Here is a 23,882-nt window from a genome sequence, read left to right on the forward strand (position 1 = left end):
AATTAGTGCTCCCAAGAAATAACTTGGAGCACTGATGCTGTTTGAAAACCTACTTGCAAAGGACATTTATCATGAAACTTGAGTGGTAGGGAAACAAAAAATGCGAGCTGGCTCATATAAATGACAGAAATAAAGAAGGAAAAGGGATAGGGGAAGACAGAGGGATAGGAAGAAACACATGCTAGTCCCAACAGCATCAGAAGATTCTGTTTGAAGATTGTTTGGCATGGAGACACAATCAGGAGAGCAAAAGCTGTTTGGCCCCACTCTTCAGCAGCTTCTCAACCACATCTCAAGTGTCCTTCCTCCTCTCCTGTGTCTCACCATCATTTATCACTCACTCTGTCTCATCCAGCCCTCATCAGGCACTGCCTCCTATAAATAAGAATACTGGCCACCGGGAAGGAAACTTGAGAGGCGCAGCTTCTGCATCAGTCCTGAACAAAACCAATCCCGCAAGTACACAAGCTGATCGGATATCAGTACTTGCAAGCAACAAATTCATCCTCTTGGGTCTACTAAACTCCACCTAAAAGGCATTGTGAAGAAATGATTGACAGGCTACTGAGCTGATCTACTTGATGGAGTTGAGCGGCGGCAGCAAGCTATTCAACTGAGAGTCCATCAATCACAATTTGGCCTAATTAATCGGCTGGAATGAGAAGTACCAGCTCTACAATGTGAAAAAAAAACGTAGGGATGAATGGACACAAGGTATTACAGTGGAAACAATCCAACAGAACAGAGCTGCAGATAATTTAACAGTATATGCCCAGAGGAAAACCAAGATCACAAGATCAAGAGCCCAAGGAGAGCAACTTCACTTTAAGATATAATGTATTAAATTGCTTTCTTTAAAAAGAAGGTTTTCCATCCTGACCAGGTTATCACAACATCTCTGGTAAGAGAACAGAAAGAAATATGGTGAATTCCCTTTTCTCTCAACTAATTTCTGATCTTCCGATGCGGACGATAACACAGGTCTTTAGTTTGTCTCTTTAAAGCTCCAACTGTCCACAGGCATTTGAAAAACCCATGTTGTTCTTAAATCTTATAGACTTTAGCCTTTAGGAAGGTATTAGGGCTACTTTATCAAAGCTGACATAGCTTCTTGAGATCTTGATTAAATGTTTCAGTCAGAAATACAACAGAATAGCAGCATCAGAGAAGCCCAACTCAACTTCCGAGGCATTTCTTTACAATTCTCTATTTTTACGATTAACACAAAGCAATTATTTCTGTACTAAACAAGAACCTTCCCCCACTAAACAAATTATATGCAAGTTTCTTCTTTCCATCTTTATACATTCCTGGGAAATACTGAATGGAAATAAATGGCTAGATGGACGCATGCAACATCCATAGAAGGAGCAGAGGAAATTAAGTCAATAAGTCAAGATCCAAGCTGATCCAGAGCTGTCAAACCTTAATGAATTTCTTATTCCTCCAGTTTAGGGATCCTGCACGAACATGTTTAGTGGATTAAAATATCATTAATAACCATGAAGAAGGGCATGCCCTCTCTATCCTGACAGTATACAGTAGCACACAGACCAAAGATAAATAAAATTAGCTTTTTTCCCCCCAGAAAAACTGTTTCTACTCAAATTTATGTACTAAACTTGCACAGGTTACTAATACATTAGGGTATAGATACAAACTCAGAATAATATGATGGTAGAAGGGGTCAATTAGTCCTTGCGGTCACAATGTGTTTTAGCTGAAAAAACCCAAGTATCCAAAGTTGATATTTGTTGATATTTAAATTAAAGTTTAAAGATGAAGTGTTTATTTTATACCCTATTTTAAAAACGAATAATTTTGTCAGCTGTTGATGGCCAAGTGTTTATTCAACATGAACAATATTAAACTGGAACGTGAACCTCCTAGCAAGGATTATTATGCTAAAAAAACAAAAAAAGGACATGTTTTATGTATAAACACTTAAAAAGTAATTAGGGGGGAACTTGTATGGCATCATCATTATTACCGTAAAAATCTAAATAAATTTCCTTAAGAATTAAACATTTTTGAACTTTGCTGTTTTAATTTATAACATATAAGTTCAAACAAATGCTTAACATGAACTTTGTGTTCTTTGTAAATCAAAAAGTAAAAGTGGAAACTAATTGGGCCCTCGTTTTTAAGGGGATTGGTATTTTTTCATATATTTGTTATGAATGAAAAGAAACAACAAAAAATGAATTAATGCAATACCTCAGCATTTTAAATGGATTAAATTTACCTTTTTAAACTAAGGTCACTTCCTATGTCTTGCAACATAAATAAAACTGATTCCATGAATCAAAATGGGAGATTTAAGTTTGAGATTCTAATTTTAAGGAATAATGGGAGGCTTTTCCTCATGCTTTGCCCTGTTGACTCAGTTAGCTTGTAACATGATTGTGTGTTAACATTTTAGCTGCTCAGCAGAGCAAAGAATAAGCAGGAGTGAGAAATTTTTTTTTAAAGTCCTATCAGCATGCAATGATTAGTAGTGCTAATGACGCTAAAGTTGACCTTTGCTTCACCGTTTCCTATCAGTTCAAAACTAATAAATGGCTCATCAATAGTCTTTGTCTAGCATGGACTGCATTTGTTCATCTGTGGTTCGATATAAATAAATATTGTAACTAAATATAAAGTAATTTTGTACATTTACCATATCCTTGAAAATAATTGGCAATTACTGAATTATTAGTAAAAGAAATGTTTGTTGAATGTATTTTTGGCTGCTGAAAATTCTTAGAGTTAAATAAAGGAATAACCCAATGATACACTGAGATTAAACCTGAACTAGAAGATAAATTAATAATAAAAATGTGATTGATGGATATTTGGTTTTCTAAAATAAAATGTTGCTAAGTAACAATTTGGCGATTTAGCCAATGTATGCCTGATGTCCCAGAGTCTTCTAAAACGCTGGCGTACGCTTAACTTTCGACGTATTTCTCAAATTTTAGGCATTTGCATAGCATATGCAAGTGTCCAGAACTAATATCCAATGACAGCCTAACTTATGCATATCGCACGGCAGCACGATATGTCAAAAGCCAAAGTCCTGTGGGGGCTATCAATGCGCCCGGAGGCGCCCGTCCTGCATAAAAGATGTCTTTGACCACAGTATTAACCTAGCTGCTGTTGACCGTCCTACGAAAAATATAAATAAATAAAAAGAAAAAGAAAAAAAGAATGATTGCAGTCACAGCAGATTCATCGTCATGTCTGCTAGGAAGTTTGTTGGTTTATCGCTCACCCTATGATGGGAATGAAGTCTGCAGGAGTAATGACAGTTTCCTCCTGTAAACCCCCTTTTATACAAAAATGCTGCGAATACACCATTAAACAGTAGCTGTAAGTTAGAAACACATTCAGTGGTTGTCTGAAACTCAAATACGTAGATTTGCGTTGTAGATAAGTTCTTGATAACTTATGCATAAATTATGTAGAAGTTACTTATAGTTTTTGGATAAGTTAGACGCCATGGCTTATGAGTCAACTGTCACATAACTTAGCTGTAAGTTAAGGCCCACGTATGAGCATACTGTGGCATATGTTAGGAAATTTGAAAATGCTCAAAATTTCTGGCCTTACTTGCCGTATGTTGAGGTGTGCAAGCATGTTGCAACGTGCTTCAGTGTGCTTATAACTTATACAAAACGTACCCATAACTTCTCTAATGTATGCCAGCATTTTTGCAAGATTTTCAGCACATCATGCATACGCTGATCTAAATTGTCAAGGGATCACAGGGGCTTGAAACCTTGTCTTGTGAAACATGTATCTTATCAGGTGAATGTTTTGCCTCATCCCTAGAAATTAATAAGTTAGTAATTAAAAAGTGCCATGGGGACGTGTGTAAATACAGAAGCCAAATGATTAGAGACAAGTCTTGACATTTCTGAAACTCGCTGTTACAACAAACAATATTAACAAGTTGTCTTTTTCATATATTCTGCCAGGTGTAGGTAGAAACCAGAGACACTCCCTCAGTGTCTGTGGATGCTCCCTTTAGTGTTTCTCAGTGCCGGTAATGAATTGCGTCAAGCAGCCTCTTCACTACCTCTAACTCAGGCTCAGCTGACGAAAGGCCTAAATCCAGCTGGCTCAAGTTGATGAATGTTGTTCTTTTGCTGTCAGTAGCTAGCTTCTCTTCATTACGCTTCTGTGTTTCAGTGTTATTGCATTCAGCTGTGTATTAATCCATCATCCAGCTACACTTTTCTACAATCTGCCTGAGTTCATCACAAAGGCTTCATAATCCAAATTTGATTTATCTCTGTTAGCAGTTTAGAAAAAAAGTGGACCAATGCTATTCAGAGGAAAACACCCTAAATATACTTTATACGAAACATTCACTATTAACACTGGGATTCCTTGCTTTTAACAACATACCGCTGTCTGGGATCTACAGTATGGTTTCACACAAAGCAAAATGCATTATTTATGGTTGGATGGATGCTGGAAGTAAGAGAGAGCCTTTTCTTTTAATCAGGCTTTTTCATTCGGCTTAATAAGTTACGCACATGAAGCTTTAATACAGGAGCAGTTATGCATGGAGGGAAAAAATACCTGAGCGGTTTCACTTGTCAGGCTCAAGAAAAATGTTCTTAACAAATTCACCAATAAGTCATAAATCAAATTAACACCAACCTTACTTAAAAATGCTTTTGACCTTCTCACTTGAAAATGCAATAATAATTTATTGATCAGTTTAACTCTGCTTGACTTGCAAGGCTATAAACCTGTTAGCCTGTCAGATCATTTGCTCTTCTAAAGTTCCTCACACATCACAGCAGCTAAATTCTAGAAAATAATAATAAATTCTCAGTTTATTCTGCTACAGTGCCTATTTAAACTCTTGCTTTCACCTGGAACAAGATTGATTTAAAAGAGAAATAAATAATCCTACCAATTATGTTATAAGAATAAAGCACTAATTACCAAGAGCTCCTTGCATCTCTAAAACCCTTTAATTACAACATTTTCATGTCAAAAACACATGTTACATTTAAAAGCTCAGGAGTTCTTAGATGGTTGTGTATTTTTTCCAGGTGCTCATTAGTGATGTCAGTGGTAATCATAGAGTCTGGCTCAAGAAATCAATAGCATGCCAGCAGGTTTAGTGCTCCCACACAAACAGTTAATTTAACACAACTTCACACCGATTTCCCTTAACAACTGGCTCAATATCTGCTTACACAACTGGAATTACCAAAACAATCATGAAAGAATTGTTTGTAAAGCACATGCCAATCTGACATATACGTCAATGTAGCATTAAGTTTCCTTTCCTCTCAAGTGTGCATCAGAAATCCATCAGTTTATAGTGATTTTTATACTAAAGTCTAATAAACGAAAATTAGCTGGGACTGTGCCAACAGAGTATGCCAATCTTGGTGTTACCATAGCAATGTTAGCGCCTGTTTCAACATTGCTACTGCATGCATTATGAGATATCAAACTAACTTGTAAACTCTTAAACAAACACAAAATAAAATAAGTCAACTAAAAAACAAAATAAAACTTAGGAAGACAATATTAAGCATAGCCAAAAAAAATAAAAATGCTGTCATTACTATAATTTGTGTATGCCAACATTAAATAGTTACTTTTTTTTATTATTACCTAACAAATTTGCATTTTTTTGTTATTTCAAGTTATTGGTAGTTACTATTAGATTAAGGTGAACATATTTCTGCAATTTAATCTGGGAACATTTCCTGCTAATAGTTAAAAATAAATACATTTTATGAAAATTAAAGTAGGAAACGGGGACGGTGATGTTTTCATCTATTTTTACATATTTATTAATATTTAAACAAAAATCAAGTGTGAAATCCAAGAATGAGCCTCTTCCATTTCCTAAGATAAATAATATGAATCAATCAATAGTGTTTATTAATGCCATCTGGTCATTCAGTCTTCTCTGTCTTCTTCTCTTGTTAGCAACATAACATTGTGTTCAGGGACAGGCTAGTTTGCATTAATACAGAGTCTGTGAGAAATGCCCTCTTTTTCTTTTCCCAAAAAAATTATTGAAACTTTTTATATGTATACAAATTAAAAAAAACATTTTTTTTTTTTCTACATAATGATAAATAATAAATGAAATGTCCTTCAGTTGTCTGTACTGTATTCAAGGCAGCTGCAGGGCATTGGGTTGCCTCCAGCAGCCTGGATTAAAATCTGTGTCACAATTGAAAAAGTAATGTTAAATTTTTATATTCAGATTAAATTACAACAATTAAAACACATCTATAAATCTTGAAGCAGCCACACCAAAAACACATGGTGTACATAGATACAGCTGTGCTTTTTGTTATAAATAAGCTGTTATTATTTTTGATGGGATGTAAATGTAAAGATGATGTGATCCTAGTTATCCCTGTTACAAAAATCCACAAAAAAAGAAAATATTTGGGCAGAAACTGCACATATATGCTAGATGTTGATGGAGATTTTTTTAATATGTCATATTAGATTAAGCGCTAATTTCTGCATTTTTTGCTCCTATAAATGTACTTATAATATAGCGCATGCTTTCCTTGAGCTCCGAGGAAGTCGGAGGACAAGCGGAGCTGGCATGCTCGCGCGCTCTTTCTACTATAATAACAGTTTAAATGCAACATTTTCCCCTCATTCATTAAACAGTAAAATCTGGGACATTTCCGGATACAGCTTTAGCTGGGGAAAGGTGGTCCAGAACGGGGACTGTCACCAGAAATCGGAGACGTCTGGTCACCCTATATTAGATTAGCATACTAGTAGGCCTGTAACAAGAAACATATCACAGTTGCCAAGTCTTCCTAAATGTAGACAGATGTCCTCTTCTAATTTAAATATTTCATGCTTCAATCCAGCCCTACAAAAAATAGGACACAGTGGGTGGGGCTGCAAATAAATGTAATATGCGGAGGGATCTATTTTAGCATAACAACTTGAAAAAAAAAATACATTCATTATATTATTACTTCTGTCTAAAAGGAGAACATTGGAAGCTTTACCCATGTGTTACTCATTTTCAATGGGGAAAAAGGGGGAAGTTGCTCTTTTCTCGCTCACTTCAGGCACAGCTTGCTGGCAGCAGCATTCACTGCTCTCTGAGGTTGGTAAATTCAGAGCCATACTGTAGGTGCTTTCACACTGTCGCTAAACTCCCCAACAATACATTAAAAAGTGCTAGATTTCCAATAGTCGTTTTTCCTCCAAAAAAGTCACGATGGGTTAGAAAGGAGTGAAATCTGTTAAAGGAGTGGTAAAAATTAAATTGCATGATAAATTTAGATGAGTTCAATATTTTAACTCTACATTAGGGCTAAATGATTTTGCAAAACCAATATAGTGATTTTATAGCGATTTCCCTTTGCACTAAGCGTAAGCATGTAGATGTTTCCATCAAGGGTTTCAGTTAAGTTATGACCTTGAAAGCTTTCTTTTCCAGGATCCATTGATCCAGAACTTTACTGTAACCTTACCGTAAAAAAGTCCTTGCTTCTATATCAGGGATGTCAAACTGGTTCCAGAAAGGGCCATGAGGCTGCAGGTTTTCTTTCCAACCAAGCAATAGCACACCAGACTCCAGTCATCTCATCAAGTGAGTCCAGTCTTGAGTTAGTCATCATGATGACTTACGTAATGATATGAATGGAGTCTGGTGTGCAATTGCTTGGTTGGAAAGAAAACCTGCAGCCACACGGCGCTTTCTGGAACCAGTTTGACACCCCTGTTCTATATCCTGCATGGAACTGCATGCTAGCTGCAACTCTCTCTTCCATTCTGTATGGTGCCAATCCCACCTTAATTACCACCATATAAAGGGCTGAATTTAGAAATTTTGTGTCTTAGTCATGATCAATTTATTGTCAATAAAAATGTAGTGCCCTGCGATGTGAAAATGACATTTTTCTAAATTGCTATTATATTGCAAATGCAATAAATTGCCCAGCCCTAGTCTGTATGCTTGTTTTTCTTGTGCCTCCCTCCGTATCACCAGAGTCTGGAAGACAAAAGCTTTCCCATCGGTGCACTTGTCTCCACTCATCCCTCCAAAGATCCCCATCTTCTGGTGAGTTGGCAGCTGTCAAATGACAGTGGATAAGACACAGGAGTTAGTCCTGCAATTGGAAGGCCCAATTGTTTCAGTTGCCCTAGCGCTGGCAAGGTTGCTCTGGATACCATACTCCAAGTGTAGGAACCAATGATTTGTCAACACTTAGCGGTGGGGCAGGGTCGCTACGATACAACTGTTGGCAAAAGACAATCTCAGGCAATGGAAATAGTACTTTAAAGATCGCTTTATTTCCAGAGAGTGGGGAGTCCATGTGGGGATAATTCAACTTAAGTAATGGAGGTGGTTAAAAGGTATTGTGATCGATGAGTTCAGCCCTGAGTAGGTGAGGGATCTGGATGCTGTTGTGGCTGACATGACTCTACAACATTGTGTGGAGATCAGGGTTAGTGACCTTTAATGTACTGCAATACAGGGAGGTAGTCCCTTTTTGTAAAAATAGTTGCCAACTACACAATCCTCCACCACCCTGGGAAGGTCTATGCTGTCACATAGGTTTGCAAATGTCTGAAGTAGCCGAAATAAATGTTAATATAATGTTTGCACATGGATGGATGGATGGATGGATGGATGGATGGATGGATAATTTTGTCAAATACATACAGATCTCTTCATACTGGAAAAATTAGGTGTGTTTTTAAGTAAATGGCCATTTCAAACAGCTTACCAACCCAGGGAATTATGGGACACATGTCTCTAAACACTCCTGTGTTTAGGCGGATCTTAGCAGGGAAACCCAATAAAGGGTTGGGGGGATGCAAAAGAAGTAAACTGTCTACTTCCATTTTAATTTGTTCATAAAAGCCTTTTGCCATCAAAATTTATTTTGTGCAATTAACTTCCAGACATGACTCATGTCAGCCCACTCTGAGGCAAACCGGAAGCCTTCGGTGTGGTTATTAATAAAGAAGAAGTGGGTCAGTCCATAAACACAAAGCAAAATGGAGTGGTTCTAGGGAACCGTTGCTTTTTTCTCCGTTTTTCATTTAATCATGCCTGCAAGTGACCAAACCCAAAAAGTAAGCCTCAGACCAACAGAGCATTGTCCCCTGAGAGGAATCACTTTGGAGAGGCAGTTTGAAGTAAGGAATTGCCAGCTACTGAAGAAAGTGAGCAATATCTGGCAGTGAGCCAGCGTGCCCACTGGTTCTGTTCTCATCCTGGCATCCTGGCTCTGCCTATTAGCCTTCTAGTTAGACTGGCATTTAGACTGGCAGGACAGATATAGTCAGGAGCCAAGGGGTCTCCTGCACGGGCAGCGGCAAACTAATGTGCAACTGCAGACACGCTCAAAGGACCAAACGGCAATATGCTGCAGCTGCCTCCTCCAATCACGTCAGCCGGCTTTAATTTGATTCCAACTCGACAGGATTCAATTACATTTTATTAATTTTGGCACAGTGCGACTACATCAAGTTTGATTCAATTTCTGCCGATGCAATTTAACTAGATGCAATCAGATTCTCTCGAATTGAATGAATTTTTGAACATTATCTCATCCTGTCTTCCTCTCTCTATACAAATATTCTCATTGCTTAATTTTTTTTTTTCCTTTCTGTGATTCAAAATGTAGGAATTAATGAGCGAGGAGAAACTCCTCCTCGCACAAGGACCCCTACTGATCAGTCTATCTGTGTCTTCTTGGCTTCTAGTTGGAAGAGATTCCCCGAGGAGCACATTAGTCACTTCAATGACAAAAACGGGCAATTCAGGAGGAAATGAAACAAGTTTGGCAGAAGGTGTTATTGAACATACTGCTGTTTATACCCATTGCATCACAAATAGCCCAAGTCTTTTTCAAAATATGCCTGCTGGTACTTGTTAATGGAACGCCATCTTCCCTCTCAGCACTTTGCTCCTGCTTAAGTTGCTTTCAAGCACGAAAATATCTCATTACAAGAGAATCGTAAACAAGAGAGCACACCCATTATATTTTAGTAAATATTTCATTGTATCCTTTTATTGGATCACATTAAAGATTTGACTTTGATAGAGTGTAAAGTAGTCAATACAATTGAAAACACCAGATAACTGTTGTTAGATTGTAAGAATATTTCTTAGCTATGGAAAAGAATTTAAAAAATGGTAAAAAAAAATTGACTTTTGTAAGTACTATCTCTATAACAGGTAGGATGAGGGGAGAGGTATTGTTTTTTTTTTTTTTTTTTTTTTTTTTTAATATATACCAAAACAGGCTTGGATCAGAGACAAAGACTTTCACTCAGTTTTTCTGAAAATGTCGATTCTGATTGCTCACAGAAAGCAAAAGTTGCCTCTGATTTAAGCCTGTTTTATTCTTACAATATACCATATGACTAAGATTCTGCACTGCCAATAAGAGTGGGGCAACACAATAAACAAAAAAAAACTCAAATAAAATTAGCTTGAATGTATTAAATCTTACCAGTGTTTTAAAGTAGCTCTTAACTGACAGCAGGGAACTGAAAACAAGAAGCAGGCATAACAAAGTTGTCACTGCGGATGAAAGTAGGTGCTCATTGCTTCATCAAACTAGTAATACTTGGTGTGTAGAGGAGCTCTACACACAGACAACTGACTTTCAATACCGTTGTTGTACCACCAGGTTGAACCCGATTTTACCTTCTGAATTTTCCATAAAAATGTCTGTAGGTGTTGGTATGTGTCAGCTTCACTGTCTCTATTCCATTACGTCCAGGCGGGGCTCTATTGGATTTAATTCACTTCAGTTTATTCACATAGCTTCAAGTCACAACAAGTCATCTTAAGGCACTTAATGGAGTTCATTCAATCAAATCATAGATGGATAAATTAAGGGTTTTAAATGTTTTCCTCCTGGGCGAGATATAGTAGGCATTCAATTGAATTGTGTTGTTGACCTTGCGGGAATCCTTCACATCCTGCAAGCATGCAGAGACAGTTGGGAGGAAAAACCTCCACCAGAACCAGGCTTAGTATGAGTGGGTTTCTGCCAGGAATGAATAAGGGTTTGAAAAGAGAGAGGTGGAAAAAAACAAAGGAATATATAAATATGATCCAGGATTGTGACCTAAGGGTGTGCAAAATAATCGTCATGACGATGAATCGCGATTCTAATTTTTGTGATCTACTGCATCGATTCTTGAAGGCAAGACTCGATTATAAAAAAAAAAATTATAAACAAAAAAAATACATTAATGGTTGGCGCACATGAGCCAAACCAAGTGGAATACAACTTCCAGTCCATCAGATGTCGCTGCGGATGTGTTGACACCCGCAGCTTTGCGTCACAAGCATGTCCGCCGTGGGATACTGAGACGAGTCATTCATAAACAAAACGTGGAGGAGACTGAGAAAATTCGCCCCCCAGCTCTATCACATTTCAAGTCAGATGCTTTGATGCATTTTGGCTTTAAAAACAAAGAAGGTAAAAATGAAATTGATATGACGCACGTAATTTGCAAAAGGACCACTGAGGCCATGTAAACGGCACTGATTATCCTTATTTTGTTATTTTAAGTTTGATGAATCCTAAGATCTTTTTGTCAGTGTGTCCACGCCAGTAATAGTAATATTTCTGTCCAGTATTTGTTTTCATGGCAACACTTCCAAAAGTCATTTCAATAAATACAGCTATGTATGAATTCAGTTGCTTTCAGTTATGTATCAATTGAAGACACGATCCAGATCATACCCAGCCAGTCAGCCACTGGTAATGGTTGTATCTTTTTCTTATAGTGTTCAGTGAAAATATTGCGATGCATCGTGATAGAATCGCATTGTGGCATGTGAATCGTGATTCGAATCGAATCATGACTATACCCACCCGTATTGTGACCTAGTGAATGCGAAAGCTAAGGAAAAAATGATGATGGGACTAGTTTGCGATAATCTGAGCTTTGGGCTATCATGCATTATACTACATGATGGCTCAATGCCATGTGGTCAGAGAGGGGTAAATGTGGTAAGCAAATCATTTTAAGATGTGAGAATGTATTTAACACATGATCAAATAGTTTCAAAAGCCAAAATGTTGCTAAGAAAAGACTCCCTATACCATTATAACACAACTACCGTTGTGAATCATTGATACAAGGCACTGTTGCTCCATGGTTTTATATTATTTCCACCTAAAGTAGTTTTGATTATCTGAATGTTCCAAATAAACTCTTGAGACTAAGCAGAGTCTCTCAATCCATTATTCTGTGTTATGGCCTTGGTTTTCTTGTCTGGTGTGGTCTTCTTTTACTGTAGGATACGATACTGTAATCTGCGTGCCTCGCTTACATCAAATATGTGTTCTAGCTATGGCTGACTTTCTATCATCTTAAACTGGTCTGCCATTCCCGTCCAACATCTGCAAATTATTTCCATCCACACTACTGATGACAACTTCAAATGTTCTTTCATGAAATAAAAACAAGTTTAGCATAATATATGGCAAATATCTAGTTTGTATTTTTAGTTTGACACAAAGGATGTAGCCCTTAATGCTAACGGCCATAATGGTCATATACTGATGGAGCATAGATAAAAATGACAGAAAAGCTAACAGGAATATAAGACAGCAGATTTTTTTTGTCTCAATATTTCCTTTTTTCATTACCATGGCCCTAATCTAAAGAATGTTACAATTAAAGTGACTTTAATCGCCTTTCTTCTCATTTTCCAGTCTAGGCCTGTTCAGACTAAAGCAAACCACAGCTAAAGAGTCTAGTCGCCTAAACCCATTAAACTGCAGGTCTTTAACTGAGTGTAGCTACTTTCAGAATTCCAATGAGAACATGAAGGATAAAAACTGAATATTTTTTTGATGGGTATGCTGCTCTAAAGCAGGATTCACATGCATACATGTTCGACTTTAACAGTTTCATTTCTAATCTACATGATTGCTTGAACACCAATTCAATATTTTAGCTTTAAAAAAGGAATTTGTACGTGGTGCTGCGTGTTTAAAGTCGAGAAAAGTTAATTTTGAGTTTTAGATTGGTTCTCTAAACTGCCTGCATAGGAGGCCTCTGGCTGGTAAGTGGAAAGGAAAAAATAGTCGCCAAGAAAGAGTGAATAGTAGCATGAAATACTTGGCTGGGTTTTCATAGTGACATAAAAACATTATTTTTTATTATAAAAATTGCATCATTAAAGCAAACAGGCTATTTTAAACTTAGATTTTGTGAAAACTATTTATGCCAAACACTGGAAAACCATGTAGGTTACACTATAAACATTAACAATTATTAACTAAATTAATCATAACCCTATTAGCATCAACTAAAACCCAATGAAAGATTATATTCTGCAACATCTACAGTGTCTACAATTTATCCTGCAAAAGAAAACAATAAATCAAGAGGTTCTGCAAATTTACCACTAATTTATATTGATGCTTTGCTTCTTTGACCCTCTTGAACCATTATTCTGATGTTTCATGGTACAATGACCATGAAAAAGATCAGAATTAAATCAAATTCTGTTCTTCTCATGTTAAACAGAACCGTGAAATTACAGCAGCTCATTTGTTAATAAGTAAGAAGTGTTTCAGAACAGGCTGCAGGGTCTGGCGTTAGAAGGGGCCGTAATGTTATTTTGTAGGCATACAGGTGTTTAGAGACCGAAGTTCTTCTCTACGATTCAAAGCTAAGGCCTGAACTGGGGCTTGCAGGCAAACAAACGGCCAATCTAGAATGCAGAGAAGGGCTTTTGTACGACTTTGGCCGTGGTTTAAATTGATGCCTGCATGCACAGCTGCCTCCAGGGGCCGATTTCCCTTTCAAACATATACTGGCCCTTTACGGCGCGCTGCTCCTTTTCCCATTAATCAAATCACGCAGACCGTTTCACATCTTGCATTCGTTCTGCAAACAGTCACGCAGCGCAAAAGGGAACTTGTAATCTCTTTTGCATGATGTCAGGAGATGTGAGAAGCATTGAATCAGGATAAAATAATCATCATGGAGGGACAGTAACAGGGAGGGTGGGTGCAGATCTGAACGAGAGAGAAAAACAGAAAAGAAAAAAAAAGGAACCAGAGGTGTGAATCCGAGAGGCATCAGATGAGTCATCCAGTTGGAGGTTGGGTATGATTTGCATATGTAGCAAAGGTTATGTCCCCGTGTTCTTCTGCCTGCTACTGCGAGCATGCACACAAACTACAAACCTGAAACATGGTGGAGTCTTAGCTCCGGGTGTAATGAGCCACACTGGAGCACGTTGGTATAAATCTTTTAAACCCTGAGCCCCTGACACCGCCACCACCCCATGAGACACAGCAAAATATCTTAATTACGCCACTTAACATCACATCGGTGAGTCCCGGGTGAGCCCAAGCAAGCATATAATTCATTGTGCTAAGCATCTGCAACAGCCAAATACATAAACCTTCAAGGATGCACACTGAAGTGCCGGAGAGGAGACAAGAGAGCTGAGAGTCCAAAAGCAAATGTTTTTCCTTCATGAGCCAGAGGGGATAAAACGGTATTTGGGAGCCTGAAGCAAACGCTGCAGCTGAGTAAGGGGGCACAACCTCACACTCCAACGCTCCGTCATTATTCCCATTACACCAGAGCTGTAGGCATTGTCTGCCGGGTCAAACTGTGTTGACTTTCTTATCAGAAAAAAAAAGTTCGATAAGAATATAAATTGGTTTGTAGGGTGATGTAAGATCCCCGCAACTTGGGATCGGTGACAAAGCCGTGAATATTTAACTAAAAAGCTTAAGAATAGCAGGATCTTCCTTTTTGTTCCAGTCGGGATTTAATAATACATGAAGGTACAATGATACTCTGAATGCTTCCTCTTTCTCTCCGCTGTCACAATTTAAGATTAAAGCCCATCGACTACCTTTAGGGATAAAAGGCTTTTGTAACCTACTTTACTGGGATTTTATGTGACAGACCAACTAAGAATTTCATAATCTATTAACAAAAAAAAAAGAATGCACATTTCTGCTATAGAAACTTTGACTTGATACCCCCTAATCATGATCAAGTGCAACCTTGTAGATATAAGTTTTTGAGAGTCCGCCAGTGTAGCTGAACCCCACTATAAATCCAGCTGGATTGTGACGGCCTAAAATGTCTGTTAGAGATCATTAAGGAACATTTTGATAGAGGAACCAGGCTTGAAACATGTAGAACATTAACAACAACTAATATATACATATATAGAATATATATGCCACTTTTGAACATGGTGGTGGTAGTATAGTGCAGCGGTAGTCCTGGGAGATCAAAGTAGTCGGTGCAGATGGGAAGATGGAGGGACAGCCTTCCTGCAGGGAATCAGATTGTGCGGCCTCACACTCAGGAGGAGATTTCCCTTCTGGCAGGAGAACGACCCTAACTCTAGCTTAGTTTAAAGAGTGAAGTGTAGCACGGCTCTGTGTCTGTTTATATGCATAGGATTCATGCTGACATGAGGGTCAACTGACTGATCATCATAATGTGCTTTACAGCCCACCCAGTAGGCCCATATGCACACGGTCACACTCCCCGATCCTTCCAACCGAGGCTCATATGCTGCGCCGCGGTCGTTTCTGTCCTCTCTGCATAATAGCCCAGCTAGAAGATCAGCGGCACATGTCTGACCCTGCAATGCAGACGGCAGCCACTGATAGAGTCACTGATAGAGAACCAAACCCACCACCCTCCTTCAGCTGGAAGGTTGAAAAACTGAGAATAATGGGAATAAAAGTATTCTCAAAGACATGAGACAAGGATGGAGATTCAGTCTCCGACCGGACAGTAATCATCCAGCAACAGCAGGATGATATACAATAAATCCAATTAGGTTGACAGAATGGCCTAGTCAAAGACAAGACTTAAATCCCATTTGCCATGTGTAGCAAGACACGAATAGAAGTTCAGAGGTATTTCCCATCAATTCCAACTGATTTAGGATTTTGCTGCAAAGAGAATAAGGCTTAATTATAAGTGAATGAGCAGAGATGGTAGAGTCAGGCTTTTAAAACAGCCATGTCCAATGTTAGTCTTTAAGGGGCCACTTCTGCAGATTTTCAATGTTTCTCTAATACAGCACAGCTGATTCAGGTGAATTCATGCTTGAAGAGTCTGTAAGGTCCATGCGGCAAAATTACATCATTGTTGTTGCCCATCCGGAGAGAAATTCCACATGTAAAAACATGGCAAATGAGCGACAGCTCCTACCAGTGGGGGTTTGTTAATGTACACATCAAGAGACCTCCTGCAATTCAACCCTTAATATCACCATTATCAACAGATTGAAAAAGTTGTAAACGGCTGCTGAAAAATGGATGACGTTGCCAGCTTGTGCTTTGTGTTGAACACACCCCTACCCCATAGAGCTAAAAGGAATAAAGGAGAGTATAAATGTTGCAGACGTTGTGATGGGCAGCTCATTTTCCACATGGATTGTCCGTGCATAAAGCCTGACCAAACCTTTCATCAGCTATCAGTGGAAACCTCAAAGACTTGCAGGACATTGGTCCAACTTTGGACATACCTGCTTTACAATCATCTGCTCGGTTTAAAACAAGGACCACTAAACATGTTAGGGTTAGTGGCATTAAAACTTTTGCAAACAATCCCTGATAGGAAGGAACTGTTTTCTTCTGCTGATCCCACACACCTTCAACCCAACATGTTAAACTGATGTGCATCATTAAACGGAAATGCAAGTAAAAGTATTGGTTTTTCCCACCCCAGTTGGCTCTATGCACAGCTCCACTACTTCCTGAATTTAATGCAGCTCCTTTGTTTCCTGTCTTTCATGATTGGATGCACTGATTAATCCAGGTGTGTATGACCTAAGTAACTGGCCAGACACACCTGGATTAATCAGTTCGTTCAGTAATGAAAGACAGGAAACAAAGGAGCTGCATTAAATTCAGGAAGTAGTGGAGCTGTGCATAGAGCCCGTTGGAGCCTCAAAGCGAAATAAGCATGCAACAAGCTTGAAATGCTTCAGCCTTGGCACCACGGAGCAGCGCTCTACCCCCACCTGCCGTCGCGCTCTGGAAACTAGAGCAACCCCGCAACAAAAACCTCCAACTCTCCTAAATCATGAGTAAAATTCTGCCCCGTTTTATTCGAACCTCAGCAGGAGAAAAAGCGTCTCAACTTATTAAAGAAACCAATATTTTCACCAGCAGCTCAGTGTGAACATAAAGCCCCCCATTCAGGCTTCACTGACCGCCACATAATTAGAGACGCGCGGAAAAGACGCAGCTGTACGCGCGGCTTCAATCACAGCTATATTATAAGAGGGCACGTGCGCGCGCGTTGACGGCAATCAACCACGGACAGGTGCGCACAGACGCCAATTAGCAGCCGAGCGTCCCTCTTTCCTAAATATCCCCGAACTTTGAGGCGCATCTCCGCGCGTGAAGCCCGCAGCGCCAATGTGCGCGTGATTTGCGCGCTGAATGCGAACACAGGAGGAGAGGAGAGGTGTTTCCAGCGTTATCTTTAATCTACAGTACACTGCAGAGTGAGGAAAAAAGGCGGTGGTCTAAACAAGAAGAAGTTGAATAATATTTAAGGATATTTAAGGATTAAAGCGGTGGGTTTGTTGAATATTGAAGAAATAAAATAGGAAACGATGCAAAGATGTAAGAGAGTTGGAGTCTTATAAGGCTTGATGCCACCCTACTCTTAAGGACCCCATCATAATCCCCCTTTTCAGCATCCTGGCCCCCTGCAAGACGTGCTTCAACTACCAAACATCATCCACTTTAACAATCCAGCCCTCTCTCCCATCCACTTCTCCCAGCCTGACGCAGCCGATCAAGATGGCACAGAACTTGTCCACAAAGTCACCAGGCACCAGAGGCTTTCACCCACTCGCGCTCACCTTGACTGATGTTGACGAGCACCCCGAGGAGGAGGGCCGCTTTGAGCATCATTTTCGGACAGGTCTCGGGCTGCAGGGCGCTGCTCGATGGAAAGCCGCTGTGGGAAAACCACGCACGTTTTTCTCCGTTCATCCGCCGTCCTGGGCTCCGCTGGCGACTGATCCGCTCCTGCTTTGCTCCCGTTTCCCTTCCTATGCGCGCGCTCCCGCTCCGTGCTCGCGCCTCGCTCCCTTCCAGCATCGATCCTCACCAACCAACCCCACTGCTGGAAGATGCTGGTGGGAAACATTTCAGAGGCAGTGGCATGGAAAGAACTGTGCGCTTCAGGCTGTTTTAGAGTGTTCGAAAAAATCCTAAAAATATGCGTAATCTAAAATATGATTAAATATTATTAAGAGGGTTAGGGCCACTGAAAAAAAAAAGTTAACTGATTTTTACATTTTATTTCAGTATAATATGAAAAAAAAGTTAGAATTCTGACTGTAATCACAGTATTCTGACTTTTTTCTCAGAATTCTGACTTTAATCTTAGAATTTTGGATCTTAATGTAGATGGACACCATAAAGGAAGAGATGTTGGGGCACTCAGCTCCACTGATAAAAATGTGAGTTGTTTGGGAGGAACAGAGACACATTGGTGAAAAATGACCCGGTGATGCTATTTCATTAATGGATGAGCGGAGAGTGACTAAAACAAGAGAGCTAGTTTAGTCTCTAAAACAGACATGGCTACAGCTTGATGCCAACATGTTTGTTAGCTGTCAGAATTCTGTCAGAATTCCCAGATTGAAGTCAGAATTCTGAGAACAAAGCCAGAATTCTGAGAAAAAAAAGTCAGAATTCTGATAAATACAAATTTCAGAATTCTGAGAAGAAAAGTCAGAATTCTGGGATAGAAGTCAGAATTCTTAGAAAAAAAGTCAGAATTGTGAGAAGAAAAAATTCAGAATTCTGAGGAAAAAAAGTCAGAATTCTGAGAAGAAACGTCAGAATTCTGAGATTAAAGTCAGAATTCTGATAAAAAACTAATTTCAGAATTCTGAGAAGAAAAGTCAGAATTCTGGGATTGAAGTCAGAATTCTGATAAAAACTAATTTCAGAATTCTGAGAAGAAAAGTCAGAATTCTGGGATTGAAGTCAGAATTCTGATAAAAACTAATTTCAGAATTCTGAGAAGAAAAGTCAGAATTCTGGGATTGAAGTCAGAATTCTGATAAAAACTAATTTCAGAATTCTGAGAAGAAAAGTCAGAATTCTAGGATTGAGGTCAGGATTCTTAGAAAAAAGTCAGAATTCTGAGGAAAAAGAAGTCAGAATTCAGAGGAAAAAAAGTCAGAATTCTGAGATTAAAGTCAAAATTCTGAGATTAAAGTCAGAATTAAACTGAAATAATATTTAAAAAGCAGTTAACTTTTTTTTTTCAGTGGTCCTATCCTCTTTCATACTAATCGGTGCAGGTGGACTGTTTTTTTCTCTTTTCTTCGTTTTACATTTTATGATTTCCTTCATTTTATTATTCCAGTCCACATTACCTGAAAACAAACTTTTTGAGATCAAATTTTCATTAAGAATGTTTAAATCCAGCTTTCCCAAACATAAGCAATCTAACTAGCTCCTTTTTGTTCTACTATATCAGAATACATGTATAACTAAAACTATTGGTTGATTATATAAACATTTCCAGGAAATTGATTATTTAATTAATCTATATTATTTATTTATATACTTGATTCTACTTTTCCTCCTTTGTGCACCTTCTGTTTATAAGAGTGAATTCCTCCATTGTGAGATTGTTTTATTCTATTCTGTTCTATTATATTCTAATCAACCTTCAATAAACAAGCTCATATTTTTTGATCCGAAGAAGAGTCCTTAATCCACGTGCTTGTGCATCATATTCACTGAGCAAATCCCACTAAATGCAAAGAGAAGCAAATGAGTTCATGAAGCTATGGCTGTTTCAGGTTGTGGGAGGTGCAGAGAAGAGATGGGAGGTTTACCTGTTGCAGTGTTCGTCAAACATTTACATTTGCTGTCATCTCAGGGAGAGACTGAAACTGGAAACTACAACAAACTGTTTTTCTATTACTTAGGCATGCTGCTTGGCCAAATATACAATTTTATGTCAGAAAAGATTGTAAGAAAATAGATCCCACTTAGGATTTTCTGAAGCTCATGGGCAAGAACGAAAAATATGTTTGTTTGGTTTTTTTTTTTTTTTTTTACACATATTTCCACATATTTGACCCTGCATTTATTTTCGATCTATTTTTATTTTCACACCAATCTGCTTCTTTAGGGGACACACATTAAAAGGCGTATTAACTTTGATAAAAAAATATGTTGAGGCCATCTCACTAACTGGGGAGATGCTTGTTTATAGCAGGGGTTCCTAATAAATGGAGACCACCTAAAAATACATATATCCGCTTAATTATATATTTATTCATAAATATAAAGTGAAATGATCGTATGAATTTAAAAATATTAACTGAAATAAAGTTAAATAAATTAATAAGTTAGAATTTGATTTTGCATTTTACATTATAATTGCATAATTATTGATTCAAATCAATACGAGTTGTTTTAATCATACATAAAAAAACAAAAACATTTTACATCAACTTCAAAGGGTTAAACCCTAACCCAACTATTCATGCTTATATTGCAATTCCAAATTAATCTGGGGAATGGGGTCAAGATCAGTGGCAAATTTCAAAAGTCAGGTCACAGATTGAAAATGCAAACAGGGATCCATGTTTGAGGCTCTAAAGAATTTAAAGTGAATCCTTGTAACATCGTAGTAAGGGTTGCTCAAAACTCCTGAGAAAGTATGGTGGTGGCAGCATCATGGTGTGTGTTTTGCTGCAGGAGGGACCGGTGCACTTAACAAAGCAGCATCTAAAGACATCAGCCAGGAAGTTAAAGTTGGGAAAAGACCGACCCTGTGGAAGGAAATCCCAAAGCCTTACTGAGTAACTTTAACCCTCTGGCCTTAATTTCACAATAAGGTAAACTCTCAGTCAGGGGCGGCTTTAGGGAATTTGGGGCCCTAGGCAAAGACAGGCAAGGGGCCCTCTGAATAGAGAAGATGACAGATAAAACACACCCAAAATACAGATACAGAAATTATAATAGAATAGACATAGATTATTTGTTCTATGTTTTGTTCCTCTCTTCTTGTTGTTGTTATCCTCTATGTTTTGTACTCGCTGACTTTTCAAGCTGTCTCAAAAGGAATGAACATGTTTTTCCAAGCACTGAACTCACTAAGCTGATTGCTCGACAAAAGTAAATAACACAGTCCTTCTTTCCACTGTAGACAAGCCATGTTCTGCTTATCTGTTGTCCATTTTTCATTTGTATGAAATAATAGCTGCATGAATCATGACAGCAGACAAGATAGAATAGAGCAGGAGGTGGGGTTATGAATCTACTTGCTCTGGAGAGGAATGCTAAAGATCTGCACTACAACCTATCCAAAGCAAAAGAAAGTTTGGTTCTCATTAGCTCATAGCTATATAAGTAAACCAAGCCTGGCAAAAACTTCAAGTCTTCTGCAGTCAATCTACTTCTCAGGAATTTGCGAGTGGCTTCCTTTTTTGGCTGCCAGAAATAGAGCCTTTAAAGGCTTTTATTTCCCTTTAGCTTCAAACTTACTAAATCGTCTTTTAAAATTGAACTGCTGTTCATGGCAACGAATAATTCTCAAACGGTTTTGGAGGCATCTGTCTCAAACACACGTGACACACTTATTAAAGCACCTGGTTGGTTGTATCAGGTGTGCTCTTCTGGAGGTCTTAGTACTGTAATTTTCAAGATTACGCATATTTAATGGCCAGAGTGAAGAATTTAGATGTTATCTCTGCTGGGTGGCTCAGGTGTGCTGCGAGGCAAAGTTCAGTGAAGGTCGTAATTCTAGCCAGGTGAAATGCATGTTTTTGGCAAAGACATCTAAGTTAGAGTGTCGCCTTATCTGCAATGTACGCAAGGCAAATTTGCAGAAATGAAATATTTGTAACTTTTTTATATATTTGCATAGCAAAAGAAACGACTAGGGACTAGATGTGGCCAAGGATTAAGTAGGGAATGCTCTTATCAGGTTTGTAAGTGAGCCAAGAAAGACTGTTTGTCATCCTCCCTTGGCATTAGTGCAAATATCAGCCACCTTCCACAAGCGCTCCATGCATTGGCGCTCTCTACCTGGGATACCCCTCCGATGTCCTCTTTCAATCTCCTGCTGTCTTTCCTCATCTCCAGACGGGGGCACAGCCTGATGCCTTTTCCCACTTCTGGAGATCCCTCTGTCTTGGTTCTTGTGTGTTCACTGCTTCTCCTGTCTGTGCTACAGAACACAATCTCACCTTACCTTAAACTCCATGGAAAGTGACCTTGCTCCAGGCCTCATGCCTGGACTGCCTAAACTGGGAGCATCTCTGTAGATTCTGCTGGAACAAGACACTGGCAGCTTTTTTCGGTTTCCCAAAGTCAATACAGTACTGAGACTCCCTCTGTAAAATCCTTGTCCACCATATTTAGGTGAAATCGACAACCAGCCAACTGGATTTAGCCCAGCCTTTCTGCCGAAGGAATTACTACCACCAAATTCTGATAAAATGTCATGCAAACGAAATTGGTGACTTTTGCAGGTTTCGCATTTAGTGTGAACGCAGCTGTATCAGTTTGGTCTAGCTACTTAAACTGTAGCTAAGCGAAACGTACCTTTTTGCCATTAAACTTGTAATGAAGTCAGAATGTTGGACCCAGAAACAGGAATGTGAGGCTGCTCATCAGCTGCGGGGTGAATCTCTGTAGGGATAGGAAATACAGGTCAGTGACTGGATTGTCGGGCTGATCAATTCAAAGTTAATTCCGTTCCTGGAGGAAAGACTGGAATCCAAACAGGAGGCTACACCCCAGCTTGCGGCGGGCGTCGTCGCCCAAGAGATCCCAGAGAGAGAGAGCAGAGCAATGCCAGTCGTAGCCGAGCAGCAGCGGTGTCCTTAAAGGGAAATCCAAAGATGGAGTCGGAAGACAGGTCCAAGTTCAAAAGCCATTAGAATCCAGGAATCAGCCCAGAACAGATCCGACTAACAGAGCAGACAGGGGCAAAGCATAACTCGGGATCCACAGGGCAGAAACTGGTGACAATCAGGAAAACAGAACAATATTCAGAACGCAAGAGTTCATCTCACCAAACTGCTTGAATAACCTGCGGTAATGGAAGGCAAGCAAACAACATGAATAGCAGAGGAACCAGGTGGAAATTATTGGCGTTAATCAGCTGCTGAACCAATTAGCCATTTGGGCAGGAGAAGAGGACAAAACCGAAACATCAGCGCCAAGAACATGACAAAACCCAATTAGCAGGAGGGGTAGAATAACTATCTCAGTTTTATCTCTTGTGTTTATGGCTAAAATAAAGATGGAAAAATCCCTTTATACTGTAATCCTATACTGTAACACATTTATCATAATTTGCACTTGGATCTAGAGTGACAGTCTATGTTCCAAACCGCTGACCTTTGAACCAGTGGTAACACCCTCTCCTTTAACTACTAGCCACTACTCTCACATAATACATTAGCCTAACTGGAACTAAATGTATTTCCAAGCCATGACGACAGCCCAGTCTATTCTCAGCATTCATTTTGGAAGCTGTTTGGCATTGCAAACAGACACTTGTGTATTCACACAGAGTGTTCAGTGGCTCTCTTCACAAGGGAGCTGTAAAACCCTGGCGGTTTACACAGTTTATGAGGTGATTTTGTCATTAATTAAAGATTGTAAGTATAAGTTATGGCTCTGTGGGTCTTTTAAGCCCGACACCTTATCTTGATTGCATGGAATAAAATAAAACAGTTCTGTAAGATTTATTTGTACCTAAAAAATAGTTTCATTGTTTATATTTTACTTTGTGAAGTTGATTAGGGTGACCTAGAACTTTTCATTATTAATTACTCACTTCCTGTTAGCCTGGGGTATAAATAAGACAAGACAAAGAGGCCAATCAATCTTAGC

General features: G+C 38.9%; 1 protein-coding gene across 3 annotated transcripts in view; it reads right to left on the reverse strand.

Moving 5' to 3' along the window:
* LOC119791181 (neural cell adhesion molecule 2-like) overlaps positions 1-18,116 on the reverse strand; it is a 486,158-nt gene extending 468,042 nt beyond the window's left edge. For all 3 annotated transcript variants that reach the window (XM_038297130.1, XM_038297129.1, XM_038297128.1), the window contains exon 1: positions 17,861-18,116. In XM_038297130.1, the coding sequence (XP_038153058.1) occupies positions 17,861-18,101 (241 nt within the window). In that variant the 5' untranslated portion in view covers positions 18,102-18,116. The remainder of the gene's footprint in view (positions 1-17,860) is intronic.
* Between the last annotated feature and the right edge of the window lie 5,766 nt (positions 18,117-23,882).

The sequence above is a fragment of the Cyprinodon tularosa genome, unplaced genomic scaffold (assembly GCF_016077235.1).
Source record: "Cyprinodon tularosa strain WSP-4 unplaced genomic scaffold, ASM1607723v1 ctg383, whole genome shotgun sequence".
Lineage (NCBI taxonomy): Eukaryota > Metazoa > Chordata > Actinopteri > Cyprinodontiformes > Cyprinodontidae > Cyprinodon > Cyprinodon tularosa.